Source organism: Sinocyclocheilus rhinocerous, unplaced genomic scaffold (genome assembly GCF_001515625.1).
Source record: "Sinocyclocheilus rhinocerous isolate Xijiao unplaced genomic scaffold, SAMN03320098_v1.1 scaffold37, whole genome shotgun sequence".
Taxonomy (NCBI): domain Eukaryota; kingdom Metazoa; phylum Chordata; class Actinopteri; order Cypriniformes; family Cyprinidae; genus Sinocyclocheilus; species Sinocyclocheilus rhinocerous.
Genome location: NW_015663585.1, coordinates 81581 through 101470, shown reverse-complemented (window position 1 = coordinate 101470; position 19890 = coordinate 81581). Strand labels below are relative to the sequence as shown.

The window sequence follows — 19890 nt, the reverse complement described above, 5'->3', positions numbered from 1 at the left end:
AATCAGAAGTGGCTTTCTAAAAAAAAGCCGAATCCTTTCACTAAAAAATTAGGGCAAATTTTGGGCTCGTTTATGGTTTGTTTATGAGCAGACGCTACTGAGAGAAACTCTCTCAAACTCTGAACTACAGCTGCCAAGCGATTCACATTTGCATCTAATTAATTAAATGATTTGTCAATTATTCGCACATCAATTAAGGCTAAGAATCCTTCAGCATTCAGCATATAACTTAATACGCATAAACGTTTAATGCTACAATTTGGCCATAAGATTGTTTTCAGAAGCGCCATTTAGGAATATTTACACTGTTCAGACATGGCATGAATGCATTTATACCACAATTAGAATGACATAATACTGAGATAAATGGGTGTTTAAAAAGAAATCAAAATTTTGAAATATGAAAAGATTTTTTTTAAATTAAACTGTCCGTAGTGGGTGAGTCATTGAATCATTCATTCAACCAATTTGTTCAAACGGCTGATGCATTCAGAAATTAAGCAAGAGACCGTCTGCATAAAGGAATCACTGAATCATTTGGTTCGTTCAGTAATGAATCATTGCAGTGTGTTGATCAGAGATGCTCAACAGTTCTGCTGTGGCTTTGATTGGAACTATTTTTTTTTATTTGTGAAATTGACCAAAAACAGACAAACGGTCTCTAAAATGTAACACTAGAAGAACATCTTGTTTATTGAACTGCTGTATGAATCAATATCACATTTGCAGTGGTGCAGATATTGGGGAAGTATACTGCACCACTATTATATACTGATATAATATAAGAGGGTCATTTATATATTTCTTTTTCGCTTCTGTATCTGTACTTTTTATAGTTATTTTGTCTGTGCATTACAAGCTTCTGTTACCAAGACAAACTCATTGTGTGTGTGTTTAAGCATACTTGGCAATAATTCTCATTCTCACATTTTCACAGAATGGAAAAGTGTGATGTGAAGACTGTTTTATATCCTACTGAATAAAGAGTAAGTGATGAAGAATGATGGTTGAGGTGTGTCTGTGCGTCTCACCTGTGGTGTCCGGTGTATTTTGCTCCTTTGATGTGGCCGATGCCCCTGCAGCCCGGGGTTGGACACACACCCTGCGTCACGGAGCTCTTCATGTCTGACAGCCCTACGTGAGCTGCAGAAAAACACACACACACACAGAGAGTGAGCGCGGGACATCAGCCTGCAGTAGAAAGGCGTTTGTACAGCGTTACTCGTCCTCTAGTGAGCTGCAGCTATTTCAGTTCATCACACACACACACACACACACACAGATGATAATAACACTTCATACATCATGCTAAACACTGTAAAATTTCACATCTTTCAGGTCATTCATCATGTGATCTATAAGTGTGGCATAATGGGAACAGACACACACACTCTCTTTCTCACACTCACACACACACACACACACACACACACACTCACACACTTCAGGTGGATGCACCTACGTTACAAGCTCTCAAATCTGCATTTAAAATTCTGCATAAATGTGGATTAATTTTACCAGTATCATTTTAGTACTATTTTAGTTAAACTAAATGCAAATGAGAAATTTCGCCATGGCAATTCGCTGAAATAAAATATGTTTTTTACATTTTTCTTTTTTAAATAAAATGTTTTCTATATTTAACTTTTTTTGTTTTTTACTTCCTATTTCAAAAACGAATGCTGAGCAACGGACTGTAATGTATAGAGGAATGAAAATATGGAATGATTTGCCATCGGACATTACATATTTTTTAATAAGTAAAATCTTTAAAGGAATATTTAATGACACAGTATACAGCAAATTGTTGATTTTGATGATTTGAATGAATTTTGGGTTTGTATGTTTTATTGAATTGACTTTTATTGTTGTGGATTCATGTAGTTTTGTATTTTCTTACATGCTTTTTAATGTATTTCTTTATATGGATCCAATCAAACAAATATTTTTTTTTCAGTTAACGTTTATTTGAAGCAAAAAAAATAACATTCTTATGGTTTTAGGTTTAGCTTTAGCTAAATCTCAGCAAGACACATTTCTAAATAATGTACTTTATATAGCGATTGCGTGCTCTTATGCACGAGCTTGTATTGCAGCTCAAGCGTCTGTCGTGTGAGTGTGAGAGTAAGCAGAGACTCACGGAGCGGAGGTTCGAGCGGGTGACCCGTCCTGGAGCACCAGCCCATGGGATGAAGATCCGGCAGGTCTGAATCCACCCAGAAATCAAACTTCTCATGCCAGCCGTCAAAATGCACCTGAGCAACAATAAACCAAACCACAATAACAGACCAGCATTCATTCGGATCATTCACATACAGTTTCTCTTAGTCTAAAAATGAACCAATAAATGAATTATTTGGTAACACTTTATTTTAAGGTGTCCTTGTTACACATGTTACATGTACTTACTATTATAATAACAATAAATTATGCATAATTACATAAAATAACAACCCTATATAGCAAGTACATGTAGTTAAATAATATTACTCAGTACTACTCTGTAACAAGGACACCTGAAAATAAAGTGTAACCAATTATTTTCTTCACAGATAGAACTATATACACTGTCATTCAAAAGATTTGAGTTCAGGAAGATTTAAATTTTGAAAGAGGTGAATACTTTTATTCCTCAAGGACGCATTAAATTGATCAAAAGTAACAGTGAAGACATTTAGAATGTTACAAAGATTTGTATTTCAGATAAATATCAGAATCAGAATCAGAAGAGCTTTATTACCAAGTATGTTTACACACACAAGGAATTTGACTTGACGACAGGAGCTTCCAGTGTAGAAGAAAGTACAAACATAGTGCAGACATACATGATAGTGCAAAATCTTACTGTTCAAAAACTTTTGACTGGTAGTGTAGGCTGATTATTCTTATAGATTTAAACAAATGTGCTTCAGCCAGAAAAAAAAAAGGGTATGAAAAGTGCTCCGAGTCCTTCAGAAAACAAAAAAATTGAACAACAAAAACTGGAAGTATCGAAACTTTTCTGAAGACAGTCGGTTCCCTTCACAGATACATTTATATAAAACACCCGCGACATTTTTTGATTTTGAAACGTGCAGTGCTCATGTTTATTCAACGAAGTCAAACGGCACAAATAAATCAATGTGTGGGAAACACTGGTAATTGGAATATCGGAAATGTGTTTAAAAATGATATCACCGTTATTGAAAAAAATTATATCGCGATACATATTGATATTGAATTATTGTCCAGCCCTATGTAAACGTAAACAATAAATCATCAGTCCATTTGCTCTTGCATGAAAGCCATCGAGTCTAATGTTGTTTATCAGGAATGTTTACAAAGACTGCGGATGATTTAATCAGTCAAGCTGTGACTAGAAGCCGAACTCTTCCTCACTTTGACTCTGTGGTCTTCGGTGTCGGCGACGGTGGCCACGCGGATCAGCATGGGGTTCCGTCTGTCCACCGCCTCCAGCTTCATGCGCGTCTGGAAGCCGTGTGGCGATCTCTGCAGGAACACACAGCGCTCAGAACACATCTATTTTAGCTTACTGACAGATTCTAGAAGATAAACTCTTCAAACAGTGGTACAAGAGGATGTGACGCTGGTCACTCGCAACTTATCCGTCTATAAAACCTATAAAAAATCAGTCTTAGGCCCGGTTTCACAGACAGGGCTTAGACTAAGCCAGGATTCGGTCATAGTTCAATTAGGACATTTAAGTAATTTTTATAAACGTGCCTTAGAAAAAAACATTACTGGTGTGCATCTCGAGACAAAACAAAGGCACTGATATATTTAAAGATCAATCAGTGCAAGTTTCTTTCAGTTGAAACAGCTCAGACTTACACTTAAGTCTGGGACTAAGCTTAAGCCTTGTCTGTGAAACCGGGGGTTAATGTATTTCACAACACTTCAGCATGTTATTCTTATTAAGTGAGGGTCATCTTTTATGATTTTTTTTACCCAAGCACAGTCTCTGAGAACCTGAAACATTGCACTTCTGGAGACTCCAGGAAGGTTGCAATTCTGGAAAATGGAGACTAAATGTTTCCTGATGGTTTTAAACCTAATTCTTCACATAAATTTTTTTATCTTTTGCCGTTAACATGTGTCTTTTCTTCGCTGACCCAGTGAGCATTTCGCTGTCCAATGGTCACGTCTTAACTTTGCATTTTCTGTATTGCATTAGTTTTGAATATTTCTGTATATTTTGAATATATGAGTTAAACCTCTTTTTTGGCTCATTTTATCAGTAAAAGAAAACATGCCTAATAATTCTGCACGCCTGAATATAAGGAGTTTTTCACTTCCAGCCTTCATGGACAATTATATATCACTCATAAATGATTAAATACAAAATTAATAGTAGTTATTAAGATTGACGTGGTTTGGAATTGGAATTGATCAGAATATCAACGTGCCTAATAATTATGCATGCGGTGTGTATATATATATATATATTAAACTAACTGAGACTTGTTATAACACTTGCATATCATTGGTTTTGATTGCTTCTATTGTCCTCATTTGTAAGTCGCTGTGGATAAGAGCATCTGCTAAGTGTCTAAATGTAAATGTATTATGAAGCGTGTCTCACCACACTGAAGGCTTGACTGGGAGCCACAGACGCACCTGCGTCCTCCATATATTCCTCCCAGACGAAGTGCTCTGGGTTCGGGTGTCCTACAACAATCACAATCACACAAACTAACCTGTACGTTCCACTCACAGACATAAACACACATTACACACGCTTTTACTGCCATGCGTTCACATTTTCAGCTTCGCCATGTGCAACACAACACACACATGTTCCGCGGTATAATAAAGAATAAGAAAATGAAAACTGTTAATGAAACATTTATGGATGAACCTCAGGAACATATCTTGTTCAAACAATAAGAAATTACAATAAGGTTCTACATTAGTTAACATGAACTAACAATGAAAAATACTTCTACAGCCTTTTATTAATTAATTCTATAGCCTATTATTAATCTTAGCTTAATGTTCATTTCAACATTTAAAAAGTACATTCAAAAGTTGTGTCTTACTATTATGTAATGGATAAAAAATTATAAATATGCTAACAAACATATTGCTCATTGTTAGTTAATGCATTATGTTATATTTATTATATTATTAATTAAATTAGTTGCATAAAGTAAAGTTAAACACTTTAAAGTGTGACCCAAAATTATATTATATTAAAGTTAATGCACTGAGCAAAGTTAACTAACAGGACCTTACTTTAAAGTGTGACCACAACTCTATTCTATTCTATTCTAAGTTAATGCACTGAGCAAAGTTAACTAACAGGACCTTACTTTAAAGTGTGACCAAAATTATATTATATTCTATTTTAATGCACTGAGCAAAGTTAACTTATGTTATATTTATTATATTATTAATTAAATTAGTTGCATAAAGTAAAGTTAAACACTTTAAAGTGTGACCCAAAATTATATTATATTAAAGTTAATGCACTGAGCAAAGTTAACTAACAGGACCTTACTTTAAAATGTGACCAAAATTCTATTCTATTCTAAGTTAATGCACTGAGCAAAGTTAACTTATAGGACCTTACTTTAAAGTGTGACCCAAAATTCTATTCTATTATATAATGTATTAGAGTTCTGAAAGCAGCAGTATGTTTATATCGAATGTGTTTTTTTTATGTGTGCAGTTTCTCAATTCTAGTCACATTTACATCTACAGTGCTTTAAACAACACAGATTATTTCAGAAGCAGCTTCATAATAATAAACCGGAAAACAACAGAATCAATTCTGTTATTAAATTCTACCTCTGTGCAGGACTGTAAGACGGCTTCATTAATCACTGTGCATTTAATTACAACTCGCACTGGGTAATTAGTGTTTGACAGTTAGTCTGTGGTGCAAATAAATTAGTCTGAATATAAAGAGCCAATACAAGATGTTGACATTAACTCTGAGCGCGAATATAAAGTCATTTCAAGTGGAACCGCAAGAGTTTGTCCTTCCAGATGAGCAGCTTTTTGCTGTTTGCTCCTGTAAATAACACGAGGAGGGTTTAATACCCAGCGTCTGTAATGAAATCTCTCAGCTCACCGAACACCATCACATCAGACGTGAACGCCGTGAGCTACAGACGTGTGAATCTCAACACAAGATCTGTTGATCTTCCCATCTCATCCACGAGCGGTCCTCTCTAAACGCTTCTGCATGCAGTCATGTGACAGCAGTAACACTGAACGCATGAGGAATATGATTCTCACCCTGAGGAGCTGTGAGCGGCCGGCCGTGATCCTGACACCAGCCCACCGGGTGAATGTAGGGGCTGCTGGCGTCACACCTGAGGAAACACAGAACACACCGTCAACCTGCTGGACTCCCTTCATAACACATCATTTTTGTTTTATTTAAATTTGTGTCATTTTCTTGTGTGCATTTGTCATTGTCATTTATTTTTATTTTATTTAAATTTTAGTAATTTTCTTATGTGCATGTGTCATTTTTATTGATTTTCATTTTATTTGAATTTTAGTAATTTTCTTATGTGCATTTGTCATTGTCATTTATTTTTATTTTATTTGAATTGTAGTAATTTTCTTATGTGCATGTGTCATTTTTATTGATTTTCATTTTATTTGAATTTTAGTAATTTTCTTATGTGCATTTGTCATTGTCATTTTTTTTTTTTTAATTTGAATTGTAGTAATTTTCTTATGTGCATTTGTCATTTTTATTTATTTGTATTTTATTTAAATTTTAGTAATTTTCTTATGTGCATTTGTCATTCTAATTTATTTGTATTTTATTTAAATTTTAGTAATTTTCTTATGTGCATTTGTCATTCTAATTTATTTTTATTTTATTCAAATTTAAGTAATTTTCTTATGTGCATTTGTCATTTTTATTGATTTTCATTTTATTAAAATTTTAGTAATTTTCTTATGTGCATTTGTCATTTTCATTGATTTTCATTTTATTAAAATTTTAGTAATTTTCTTATGTGCATTTGTCATTTTCATTTATTTTCATTTTATTTGAATTTTAGTAATTTTCTTATGTGCATTTGTCATTCTAATTTATTTTTATTTTATTTAAATTTTAGTCATTTTCTTATGTGCATTTGTCATTCTCATTTATTTTTATTTTATTAGAATTTTAGTCATTTTCTTATGTGCATTTGTCATTTTTATTTATTTTCATTTTATTTAAATTTTAGTAATTTTCTTATGTGCATTTGTCATTTTCATTTTTTTTTAATTTTGGTAATATTCTTATGTGCATTTCTCATTTTTATTTATTTTCATTTTATTTAAATTTTAGTAAATTTCTTGTGCATTTGTAATTTTTATTTATTTTCATTTTATTTAAATTTTAGTAAATTTCTTGTGCATTTGTAATTTTTATTTATTTTCATTTTATTTAAATTTTAGTAAATATATTATGTGCATTTGTCATTTTTATTTATTTTTATTTTATTTGAATTTTACTAATTTTCTTATCTGCATTTGTCATTTTCATTTATTTGTATTAATTATTTGTATTTAAGTTTATTTTATTCTACTTTTAGTTATCTCTTATGTGCTTTTGTCATTTTTATTTGTTAATTTCAGTTTTTATTGTTTTAGTACTTTATGTTCCTATTAAGATTTTATTTTTATTTTACCTTTACTTACCTTTACTTTACTTAAGGTTTTTTTATTTAAAACCTTTAGTTTTAGTTAAGGTTTAGTTTATTTATTTCCAGTTATTAATTTCAGTGAATTAAAATGAACTTTAACTACAACATTATAACTTTTATTTATATACTACTATATATTTTCCTTCAGATTTTGAATTCGCTTTTATTTTTATATTTTTAAAAGTTTCATTTTAATAAAATTTTTTAGTAATTTTGATATATGCTTTTGTAATTTTTTATTAAATATTTCTATTTATCTTTAATTTATTTTAACAAACATTTTATTTCCATTGCACTTTAAGTTTTTTTAAATGTAAGTTTTTCATCTAATGTTTATATTTTATTTCAGCTTGTTTAATAGTTTTAGTTAATATCAAACTGCTGTATTAAAGAGGTCCTATTATGCTTTTTCACCTTTTGAATTTTAGTCAGTGTGTAGTGTGTGTGTTTGGGCATAAAAAAGATCTTCAAACTTACAAATCTCAAAGTCAGATTACAAAGTCAGTTTGTAATCAATTACGAGACTACAGTGTTTCCCATACATTGAGTGCGGGTGCTTTTATTTATATACTACTATATATTTTCCTTCAGATTTTGAATTCGCTTTTATTTTTATATTTTTAAAAGTTTCATTTTAATAAAATTTTTTAGTAATTTTGATATATGCTTTTGTAATTTTTTATTAAATATTTCTATTTATCTTTAATTTATTTTAACAAACATTTTATTTCCATTGCACTTTAAGTTTTTTTAAATGTAAGTTTTTCATCTAATGTTTATATTTTATTTCAGCTTGTTTAATAGTTTTAGTTAATATCAAACTGCTGTATTAAAGAGGTCCTATTATGCTTTTTCACCTTTTGAATTTTAGTCAGTGTGTAGTGTGTGTGTTTGGGCATAAAAAAGATCTTCAAACTTACAAATCTCAAAGTCAGATTACAAAGTCAGTTTGTAATCAATTACGAGACTACAGTGTTTCCCATACATTGAGTGCGGGTGTTTTTATATCACTGTATTTCTGAAGGAAACCGACTGTCTTCAGTCTTCAGTCATTTTCATGTAATCTTGCATGTAATGTCTGATAAAGCAGTGTTTGTGAGCGGAGCGCTGCTTTGTGTACAGCCGTTACCGGGGAAACCCTGATCTCTATATGTCTTGCAATATCCGTGCGTGCAAAGGTTCTGCGCGATCCTCTTGTTCAATATTCCCTGGGTCTGAATCCGGCTCAATTTGATATGCCATCCTTAACTAAACTTGCAGCTTTGGCAAGGGGCGGGGCAGTACTGAAACACCGTCCAATCACAACGCACTGGGACAGCTAACCAATCACATTTCATTTTTCGGAAGGCGGGCCTTCATCAAACCTGGAACTAATTGAGCCGTTCGTGCCAGGCTGGGGAGAGAGGTATTGTAATAATGTAAATCATGTAAAAAATAATGCGTTTTTTTGAACCACCAAGCATGAGCATGTTCTAGTACACCCCCTTTAACTTTATCCCACATCCCATGTTACTGTAGTATTATTTATATAACATTACATTATTCATATATTGAATTTGCTTTTATTTTTATATTTTTTTATTTTCAGTTTTCACTTTGAGTTACTTTTGTAACAAATTATTTTTGTAGTTTTTTTTTTCATTTTTACTTATTAAAATATTTAAATATTTCTAAATGTTAAATCTTTATTTTTGTTTCAGTTTTAATTTTAATAATTCATATACTGAGGGGGAAAAAAATAACTTTTTGCAGTGCAACCAATGATGCAAGGCTTGTTTATCCAACCAAAGGAATAATCATTATTTCTGCATATTGCACTTCAATGGTTTGACAGGGCAAGTGTGTTTACAGTATGCGAGGGCTTCTGGCCGTATATCTACAGACACGCAGCTTCTCCTGCTGGACGCAGACCGTAATAACACGCTCTCAGACTCCATGGTGTTTCTGCTCTGAGCCGTTTATACACGTCTCTCTCTGTGTGGGCCGGATTCTAATTTTACCTCGTCTTCCTCTCCAGGGATTTCACGAGCAAATCCCAGCAGTGATGTGATGCGGTGCGTTATGTAAAACACCGAAACAAACGCGAATCAATCAGGCATTATAAACACTCCTTACATAAGCATGGGCGGATATTAATGCGATACTATTAATTTGCTGGAGAGATGATGATGATGATGATGAAGATCAGAGAACACACAAATACAGTCACAGCCTCCGCAGAATATCACACACACTTCCATTACATCAAACCTCCATTAAACAATCATCGTTATGCTACTGTGATCTTTATCTTTCATCGGCCCTGATCTCGCAGCACCTTTTTAAAATGCATAGAATATTCATATATTCATTAGGGGTTTTGCATATTTGGGCACTTGAACAGATTATATACATACAGCTCATATTACTTATATTTTAAATGAGCATTTTTTTAAATGTTAACTTTTTTATTTACATTTTTTGATTTTGTTATGTGCTTTTCTCATTTTTTCTGTTATTTGTATTAAATATTTCAATTTATCTTTAAATTAATTTTTTGTTGTAGTAATTTTGTTATGTGCTTTTGTCATTCTCATTTATTTTTATATTATTTAAATTTGAGTAATTTTCTTATGTGCATTTGTCATTTTCATTTTATTTAAATTTTCTTATGTGCATTTGTCATTTTCATTTATTTTCATTTTATTTAAATTTTCTTATGTGCATTTGTCATTTGTATTTATTTTTATTAAAATTTTTCTTATGTGCTTTTGTCATTTTTATTAAACATTTCAATATATCTTTAATTTATTTTATTTCAGGTTTAGTCATTTTGTTATGTGCTTCTGTCATTTATATTAAATATTTCAATTTATCTTTATTTTATTTCATTTTAGTCATTTTGGTGCTTTTTAATATTACTTTTTAGATTTCATTTATTTTATTTTACTTCTAGTTTTAGTTACTTTTTTTTTTTTTTTACAGTGATTTAATTTATTTAATTAATTGAATTGAATGATTCAACTTGAACTTTAGTATTATTTACATACTATTATAGTTTCTATTCATATTTTAGATGTTATTTTTATATTTTCAGATTTTTTTGTAATTTTTATTTATCTTTATTTTATTTCAGTTTTTGTAAATGTAGTACTTCAACCTAATATAGATACATGGTAACATTGCTTCAAGGAATATTATGGTATTCCCATGATATAAGTGGATTACCATGGCATTTACCCGTATAACCACATAAAGAAGGCCTGTGTGTTTAACCAGCATGACTGTGACGGGTTAGTTAGTGTTCGTCACCAGTAGTCGTAGGTGTCGTCCCAGTTGTCGAAGTGCACCAGGAAGCGCTGGTCCACGATGTCGGCTACGGAGGCCACACACACCAGACACGGGTTCTTACGATCCACCGCCTCCAGCTTCATGCCCACCTCAAACACCGAGCCGCTCGACTCCTGTGACGAGAAACCGCTCGTTAGCGACATTCACAACATCTCTAATCTGTGTTCAGATGAGTCGTGAGTCATGACCAGCGCTGGGGAAAGTTACTTTTAAAAGTGATGCATTACAATGTTGCGTTACTCCCTAAAAAAGTAACTAATTACGTTACTTAGTTAATTTTTAAATCTGGGAAGTGCTTGCTTGTTTGTTTTTAATATTAAAAGTTATTTTACAAATGTAAAGCCCTTTCACAACAGAAGTGAAGTGAATGCGCTTAATAAAATGTGATTAAATACATAAATGATATTTGTCTTATTTAACATATTTAATTATTGCAGGTTTGTATAATATTCTGAGTTTGCATTGGACGGTTTTTATTGATTGTGAGGAACGCTGAATGTGTTTTTGAGTAAACACATGTTCATATTTAGTCTAGAACTACAGTAAGATCATGTTCACACACAACGCTCTGCACTTACTCCTGATTTCTGTCACCATGGCAACACCAGAGCTGTCACTCAACACATGGAAACAAAGTAACTCAGACTTCCTTCTAAATGAACAAGTAATGTGTTACTTTCCTAGTTACTTTAAAAAAGTAATCTGATTACGTAACTCGTGTTTCCCTCAACACTGGTAATGACGGACTTACGCTGGCTCTGAAGAGGGTCTCTGGTGCTGCTTGAGCGTTACAGGCCTCCAGATATTTCTCCCAGTTAAACTCGTTCTGTTTGTAACCTGACCACACAAAATACAGAATAAATAAATCAGAAAGATGACGACACTAAACACATCCGGGTCACATTTCACCTTAAAATCTAAAGAAAAATTGAAGGAATAATATTTCACATAAACACAAATGCATGAAGAAGTTTGGCATTATAAAAAATAATAATTAAACACATTTCTCAAACCGATTCCCATTACTGCAAGAGTTTTATTTACAGTATTAAATGAATTAATAAATAATAAAATAAACAAATAAATAAAAATAAAATCAGAATAAGCTGAAGAGTGTTCAACAAACACTACAATGATTTGTTTTCCAGAAAAAAATATTTAAACACCCTTTAAACAAGACAAATTCACATGAGAGGCAAAATAAAATAAATAAAAATATATTTTAGAAAACATTTATTGAATTAACTTTTAAATTTTAATCTAAGTTTTAGTCACTTTGTCACATGCTTTATTTTTACTCTTTAATATTTCTATTTATCCTTATTTTATTTCAGCATTTCAGCAATTTTAGTAATTTCAGTTTAATTTCTTGTTTCAGCTTTACTTCTATTAATGAAAACGATTTTCAATAGATTTAGTTAACAACAACAATAAAAAAATTAAATAAAGAATAAAAATGCTAATGAATAAAAATAATAATGTTTTTATTTAAATCAGAATAAACAGAAAAATGTACAACAAATGGTGCAATTATTTTTTTTCCAGAAAAACATCTAAACTAAATTTACCTAAAATGACCAGACGTTTCAGAGGAAATACATTAAATTAACTGTTATTTTTATTATTATAATTATCTGTTTTTTTTTTTTTTTTCTCATTTTGTGGTGACTCCAGACATCTTCTGGACTGCTTTAATGAGATTCCCCCATCAGCTCAATATACTGGATTTAATCTATTCAGATGACATGTTTATTATCTTACAGAAGACCAAACAGCAGGCACAGGATGATAATGGAGCCGAATGCAGCAGAACTAACGCACCTTTGGGCGGATGGAGTTTGTGTCCCGTCGACTCGCACCATCCTGCTGGTTTGATGTCAGGAGCGTCTGCGTTTACCCAGAAGTCATAGCACTCGGAGTAACCATCGATATGCAGCCGCAGACGGAAGCCAATCACCTTCAACAACAACGACAGGAATCTCAACCTCAAGCAGACACATTAACATGATGCTACACTCACCGGCAATACTCCAAACAAGCACAAAAACACAACAGATCAGAAAAAATCATCCATTTAAATTCAAAGCAATTCATTTCTACATTGTTTTATGCATTGCAGCAATGCATTCTGGGACATCCTCCTCTCTGAAGAATACATGTGCATCTGCTTTTTGTTCATAATTTAAAGCCATGACAACGACTACAGCTACATTCATCATGACAACAAACAAAAACAAAATGCATTAAAAAAGGAAATTTATATTTAACAAAAAAAAACATTCACTTCATTAAAAATCTTGATTACACTTTGCTCGAAGCCATTATGCATAATGCATTATAAAGGTATGTATAATGTAAAGCATGATATTTTTATATAAGTTACTGTAACCAAAAAAATAAATGCATTATAATATTAGCATATTCCTTGTTACATTAAAAATTAGTCTGTCATGTGTTTTAATGCATTATACTTTCTCAAGATGTAACAAAGAATAGATAAGAATTATAACTGTGGTTACAATTATTCATGAGATCAGAGACAATGCATTATAAGGTGCATTACAAGGTGTAATTAATGCATCAAAAATATTTTATATTTATATATACAGTGGGTACGGAAAGTATTCAGACCAAAACACCTGAAGGACTCCAAGATGGTGAGAAATAAGATTCTCTGGTCTGATGAGACCAAGATAGAACTTTTTGGCCTTAATTCTAAGTGGTATGTGTGGAGAAAACCAGGCACCTGTCCAATACAGTCCCAACAGTGAAGCATGGTGGTGGCAGCATCATGCTGTGGGGGTGTTTTTCAGCTGCAGGGACAGGACGACTGGTTGCAATCGAGGGAAAGATGAATGCGGCCAAGTACAGGGATATCCTGGGCGAAAACCTTCTCCAGAGTGCTCAGGACCTCAGACTGGAACTAAGGTTTACCTTCCAACAAGACAATGACCCTAAGCACACAGCTAAAATAACGAAGGAGTGGCTTCACAACGACTCTGTGACTGTTCTTGAATGGCCCAGCCAGATCCCTGACTTAAACCCAATTGAGCATCTCTGGAGAGACCTAAAAATGGCTGTCCACCAACGTTTACCATCCAACCTGATAGAACTGGAGAGGATCTGCAAGGAGGAATGGCAGAGGATTCCCAAATCCAGGTGTGAAAAACTTGTTGGATCTTTCCCAAAAAGACTCATGGCTGTATTAGATCAAATGGGTGCTTCTACTAAATACTGAGCATTTTTCAGTTTTTCTTTTTTAATAAATCTGCAAAGATGTCAACAATTCTGTGTTTTTCTGTCAATATGGGGTGCTGTGTGTACATTAATGAGGAAAAAAAATTAACTTAAATGATTTTAGCAAATGGCTGCAATATAACAAAGAGTGAAAAATTTAAGGGGGTCTGAATACTTTCCGTACCCACTGTATATGTGTGTGTGTAGGCTTTATATAAAGTGCTACCAAAGTAATGCTTTTAATTATGCATGCAGGTTAAGTGTCAAAATCTTGTAAACACATTAATTAAAGCTTTTATATATACACACAATGCATTATACAATTATTTTTCATGCATTAATTATGTCTTGTCATGCATATTATAATGCATTGTTTGATCCTTGAATTATTGTTATAATACATTATAACTCTTATCTATTCATAGTTACATCCTTAGAAAGGATAATGCATTAAACCACAACAAACAACCAATGCATGTTAACTTTGGTTACAATTATTTATGCAATGCTGTAATGCATTACAATGCACGTTATGGATACCTTTATAATGCATTGCACATACAGGCGACTCTTTGAGTGCTTAATGAGAGCAAGAGAGCGAGTAACAGCAGTGACGAGAGAGTTTCTGACCTCGGCCACAGACAGCACACAGAACATGGACGGATGCAGCGGGTCGATGCCTTCCAGCCGCATCCCCACCTTAAAGCCATTCCTGCTGTCGGGAAACGCCTGGAACTAGAAGAGAAAACGCAAGCGCTCAGAGACGAGAAGAACCGCCGGACATCTTCAAGGAGTTGCCATGGCAACCGCCTCCAGTGTTTCCGAGGGGAGCAGAAGACCAGTCGCATCCCTTCAGAAACAATCAGAGCATCGGCGCTCCACACGACACAGACAGCAGCTGGAGGCGATCACATCTGTACAACGAACGACTCGATGCTGGGGTTCAGTGCATTTGGCCTACTATTACATTACATTCTAGTCTCTCTAAAAACAGTCATGACATTTATGCATCTGGCAGACGCTTCTAATCAAAGCCAATAAATTTGACCAGCTCATGCTTTCACTGGAAATCAAACCAATGACCTCAGCATCATAAGTGCTGCACTAAAAGACTCATTTTACGCATCAATGCAACCAAAGTTAATTTTAAGGGATAGGCAATTTCTTCATCAGGTTTGGAGAAATGTAGCATTGCATCAGTGTCTCAGCAATGGATGCTCTGCAGTGAATGGGTGCCGTCAGAATGAGAGCTGATAAAAACATCACAATAATCCACAAGTAATCCACAGCACTCCAGTCCATCAGTTAACATCTGGAGAAGACAAAAGCTGAAACAAATCCAGCATCAAGACGTTTTTAATGTCTAAAATGCGAGTCCATAATCCATAATAACGCTTCCTCCAGTGAAAAAGTGTTCTGGTCTGAATCAGGAGAGAAATAATATGTGGCTGAATTTTGATGTGAGAGACGACAGCAGATGGAGGAAGTGTTATTATGGATTATGGACTCGTATTTTAGTTAAAAACATCCTAATGCTGGATTTGTTCATGCGTTCATTTTAAATGAATCTGCCTCAGAGTAATATTTTGCTGTGTTGAGAGTGAATCTGTACCTCAGTGAAGAGCTGCAGAGGAGCGGCTTGAGATCGCTCGTCCTCCAGATACTGATCCCAGGACCACGGCTTCTTCTTACCGCTCACCGCTGCGGAAAACACACGCAAACATCAACCCTTTCTGCCTCCTCAAAACATCTATGACATACAGAGCAACATTAGACACACTAGATAGCATGAAGCCAGACTCATCGGCACAGTGTGTGTTCTTATAAAGCATGCAAGAAGATTCTGTTTCCTGCCTTGTGAAGTAGAAACTTTATTCTTCATCTTTGTGGCTTCGTCTTTCGGTCGCTCCTGAGAAGAAGCAGAAAGTCTCATCAGTGTGTTCTGAGAGTCACTGAAGATCAGAGGTCAGGGGTCAGAGGTCAGGGTACTCACACGCAGACTGCACTCGTCTGACACGCTTCTGGGGTTCAAACTGTGTTTCTTTCTCTTGCGGTCTTCACTCTGCATCATTAGAGATCGCTCTGCAAAAATACAGGAAAAATGGGAAATATTTTTATGATTTCAAACAGCAGTTTTCTATGTGAATATCTGTTAAACTCTAATTTATTTCTTTGATGCGCAGCTGTATTTTCAGCATCATTACTCCAGTCTTCAGTGTCACGTGATCTTCAGAAATCATTCTAATATGCTGATTTGCTGCTCGAGAAACATTTCTGATTATTATCAATGTTGAAAACAGTTATATTTTTGTGGAAACTGTGATGCATTTTATTTTTCAGGATTCACAGATGCACAGAAAGTTCAAAAGAACAGCGTTTATTTGAAATAGAAATCTTTTGTAACATTAGAAATGTCTTTACGGTCACTTTTCATCAATTTAATGCATCCTTAAAATTAATATCATTAAAAAAACACTTTAAACACAATGTTGATGTATGGCTCCTTGTAAAGACTGTAAAATAATAAGTAGTATTTAACTCTGCTAGTTTTACAGTCTCTGACTCCAGCAGACCTCATTAAAGCCGGTTTGCAGTGAGCTGGATTTCCCAGAAGGCCGTTCAAAGCGACGGCGATGGATTACAGAGTTTAGAGAGTCACTCCTGTGAAAACTCACTTCAGGATGACTAGTTAGTTACTCTTATAGAAGCTTTGGTGCAACTAGCCTGGGTCGAGATGTCGACTAGATGGTTGTTGTTGGGTAACTAGTAAAGAACAACAATTTCGGTTATCAAAAAAGAAACAACAACACCACACGTAACTGCGATTATTCTAACAAAAACAAACAAAAAAATGTGACTGTGATTTTAAATCCTAAAAGAGCGCCAGGTTTGCTGCACAATTTCACTCAAAAATTATATACATATCATAAAAATACGTATAAATCAATTAGTGCTGACAAACGATTAATCGCATCCAAAATAAGTTTTTGTTTACATAATATATGTGTACTCTGTTTATTTATTATGTATATATAAATACACACATTCAGAATATATTTTGAAAATATTTACATGTATATACATTTATATTTTATATAAATATATTTAATATATGAACATAACATTTTTCTTAAATATATACATGCATGCGTGTGTATTTAAATATACATAATACACAGTACACACTCATATATTATGTAAACAAAAACTTATTTTGGATGCGATTAATCGTTTGACAGCACTAAAATCAATATGACTATGTTATTTTTTACAATTTATTTATTTAATTATTTTAACAATATATATATATATATATACACACACACACACATATACATATATATAAATATATAGTTAAATGATTAAATAAAAATTAAACAACAAAAAATATTACCATTGTAATGTAAAACGTATAATTAAAAATGTTTTAATTATTTATTTTTTTAATAATTAAGTTAAAGCAACACAATTAAATATTATACAATTTTATACAATTAAAATTTTCTACTTAAATTTAGTATTTGAAAATAATAATTACATTTTACAGTACACCTACTAATATTTGACGTCATTTTAAATTTCCAAATGTTAAACCAAAGAGCTTATAATGTGACCAAAAAAATTTTTGGTTGTTGACAAATTTACATATAAATTTACGTAAATATTTATATGCACATTTTTAGCAATCAATGTTATTAACAGATGCTGAACTCTGAGGGAAAAAAAAGGTTGTGCATAGAATTACTTAAAATCACAGGCTTTGCGGTTTGATAATTACACAAGGGCATTTTGTGATTTCAGTTTTACTTTAATTAATCTTTCAGTAACTAGTCGAGTGGTTTAACCGCTCTGCTGACTAAACGAACATGATCTCTGGCTGTACTGAATGCATTCTGACGGCTGTTAATATTTCATAACGTGAGCTAGAACAGCATCAGCACAGCATCAGAATAAAAACAAGCATCAGAGATGCATTGATAAATCAGAACTGACCGGCTGCTGTCCGCAGTCAGGGGTTCAGCCCAAACGCGTGCCGCTCAAACACAGGCTTCATCTGCCCCGGATCACCTACAGGACCTGAGAGAGACCAGCCACGTCAGATTACTGCACATCCACCCATCAGATGAGAGACGCGGCAGAAACTAAAACCATTCAAAATAACCGCTTCATAACTTGAAATAAAATAAAGGTTAATATAAAATATAAAAACAATTAAACTTCAAATTAAACTTATTTTATTTTATCTAGTTGTCAAGGCAACATTACTCTTTTACATTTAGTTTATTTTGAAGTACTAAAATAACTGAAACTAAAACTGAAATAAAAAATAATAAAAACCATAGACATTAAAAAGACAAGCAAAAATTCTAAAACTTTAAAATTAAAATTAAAACTAATCAAATCAAATGAATAAAAAAATACAAAAAACAAAAACTTTAAAATTAAAATATAAACAAAAACTAATTAAAAAAAATTAATAAAAACTATAAACAAATTACTCTACAAAACAATTCTAAAACTTAGTTAAAATAAAAAATATAAACAAAATAAAATACAAAAAATATAAACAAAAACTAATTTTAAAAATTAATAAAAACAAAAACAACAGAGAAAAAAGAGAGAGAGAAAAAGAAAGAAAGAGAGAAAGAAAGAAAGAAAGAAAGAGAGAAAAAAGAAAGAGAAAGAAAGAGAGAGAGAGAAAAGAGAGAGAAAAAAAGAAAGAGAAAGAGAAAAAAGAAAGAAAGAAAGAAAGAAAGAGAGAAAAAGAAAAAGAAAGAAAGAGAGAGAGAGAAAAGAGAGAGAAAGAGAGAAAAAAAGAAAGAAAGAGAGAAAAAAGAAAGAAAGAAAGAAACAAGAGAAAAAAAAGAAAGAAACAAAGAAAGAGAGAAAAAGAAAGAAAGAGAGAAAGAAAGAAAGAGAGAAAAAAAGAAAGAGAAAAAGAAAGAGAAAAAGAAAGAAAGAAAGAGAGAAAGAAAGAGAGAAAGAAAGATAGAGAAAGAAAAGAAATGAACAGAAAAGATTTTTTTAAATTACATATACACATATTACACACATTATATTATATACACAGACACTTTAAATAAACAACTGATTTGTATATTTAAAAATATAAAATATATGAATTAAAAAACTATTAATAAAGATATACATAAACACTTTTTTTTAATGCTTGTCTTATTTAAGTAAATATGAAGTCATCTTGTGGCACTTGGACGTGTGCTGAGGCCCTCTAGTGGCCCCCGGAGCCCTGTTTGAGAAATCATCAGTCTGTCATCTTCCTGATGTCCACATGACAGTAACAGAGCTGAGTATCACACCTGCAGCGATCAGACGAGTCCGTGACACACTGCCGCTCTCCTCAGATAATCAGAGAAAACACTCACGACTGACACCAGAGTCAGTCCACTTATGCCGAGTTCACACTGCACGATTTTAGCCTGATTTTTCACTCGGCAACAGGTTTTGCAAAATCGCCGACAAATGCCCGACATCGGAGGCAAATCGGTGCTCGTTCACGCGAGTGACAATCACGTACTGTGAATTATCAAAAGACGCGATCTGAGCGAATCGCCGACACGTCGCCGTCGCCCGTGAAATATTTGCCATGCTAAATATCTGGAGCTGTCGGCGATTCACAATCACGCTGTGTGAAATGAGCTCTGAC

General features: G+C 33.0%; 1 protein-coding gene across 2 annotated transcripts in view; it reads right to left on the bottom strand.

The window, feature by feature from the left end:
* LOC107728996 (lethal(3)malignant brain tumor-like protein 4) overlaps positions 1–19890 on the bottom strand; it is a 33920-nt gene that overhangs the window by 3742 nt on the left and 10288 nt on the right. For both annotated transcript variants that reach the window (XM_016539342.1, XM_016539341.1), the window contains 13 exons: positions 18219–18302; positions 16219–16307; positions 16080–16134; positions 15838–15926; positions 14856–14960; positions 12810–12945; positions 11740–11825; positions 10950–11101; positions 6244–6320; positions 4583–4668; positions 3379–3489; positions 2141–2255; positions 1032–1143 (listed from right to left, as the gene is read on the bottom strand). In XM_016539342.1, the coding sequence (XP_016394828.1) occupies positions 1032–1143; positions 2141–2255; positions 3379–3489; positions 4583–4668; positions 6244–6320; positions 10950–11101; positions 11740–11825; positions 12810–12945; positions 14856–14960; positions 15838–15926; positions 16080–16134; positions 16219–16296 (1202 nt within the window). In that variant the 5' untranslated portion in view covers positions 16297–16307; positions 18219–18302. The remainder of the gene's footprint in view (positions 1–1031; positions 1144–2140; positions 2256–3378; positions 3490–4582; positions 4669–6243; positions 6321–10949; positions 11102–11739; positions 11826–12809; positions 12946–14855; positions 14961–15837; positions 15927–16079; positions 16135–16218; positions 16308–18218; positions 18303–19890) is intronic.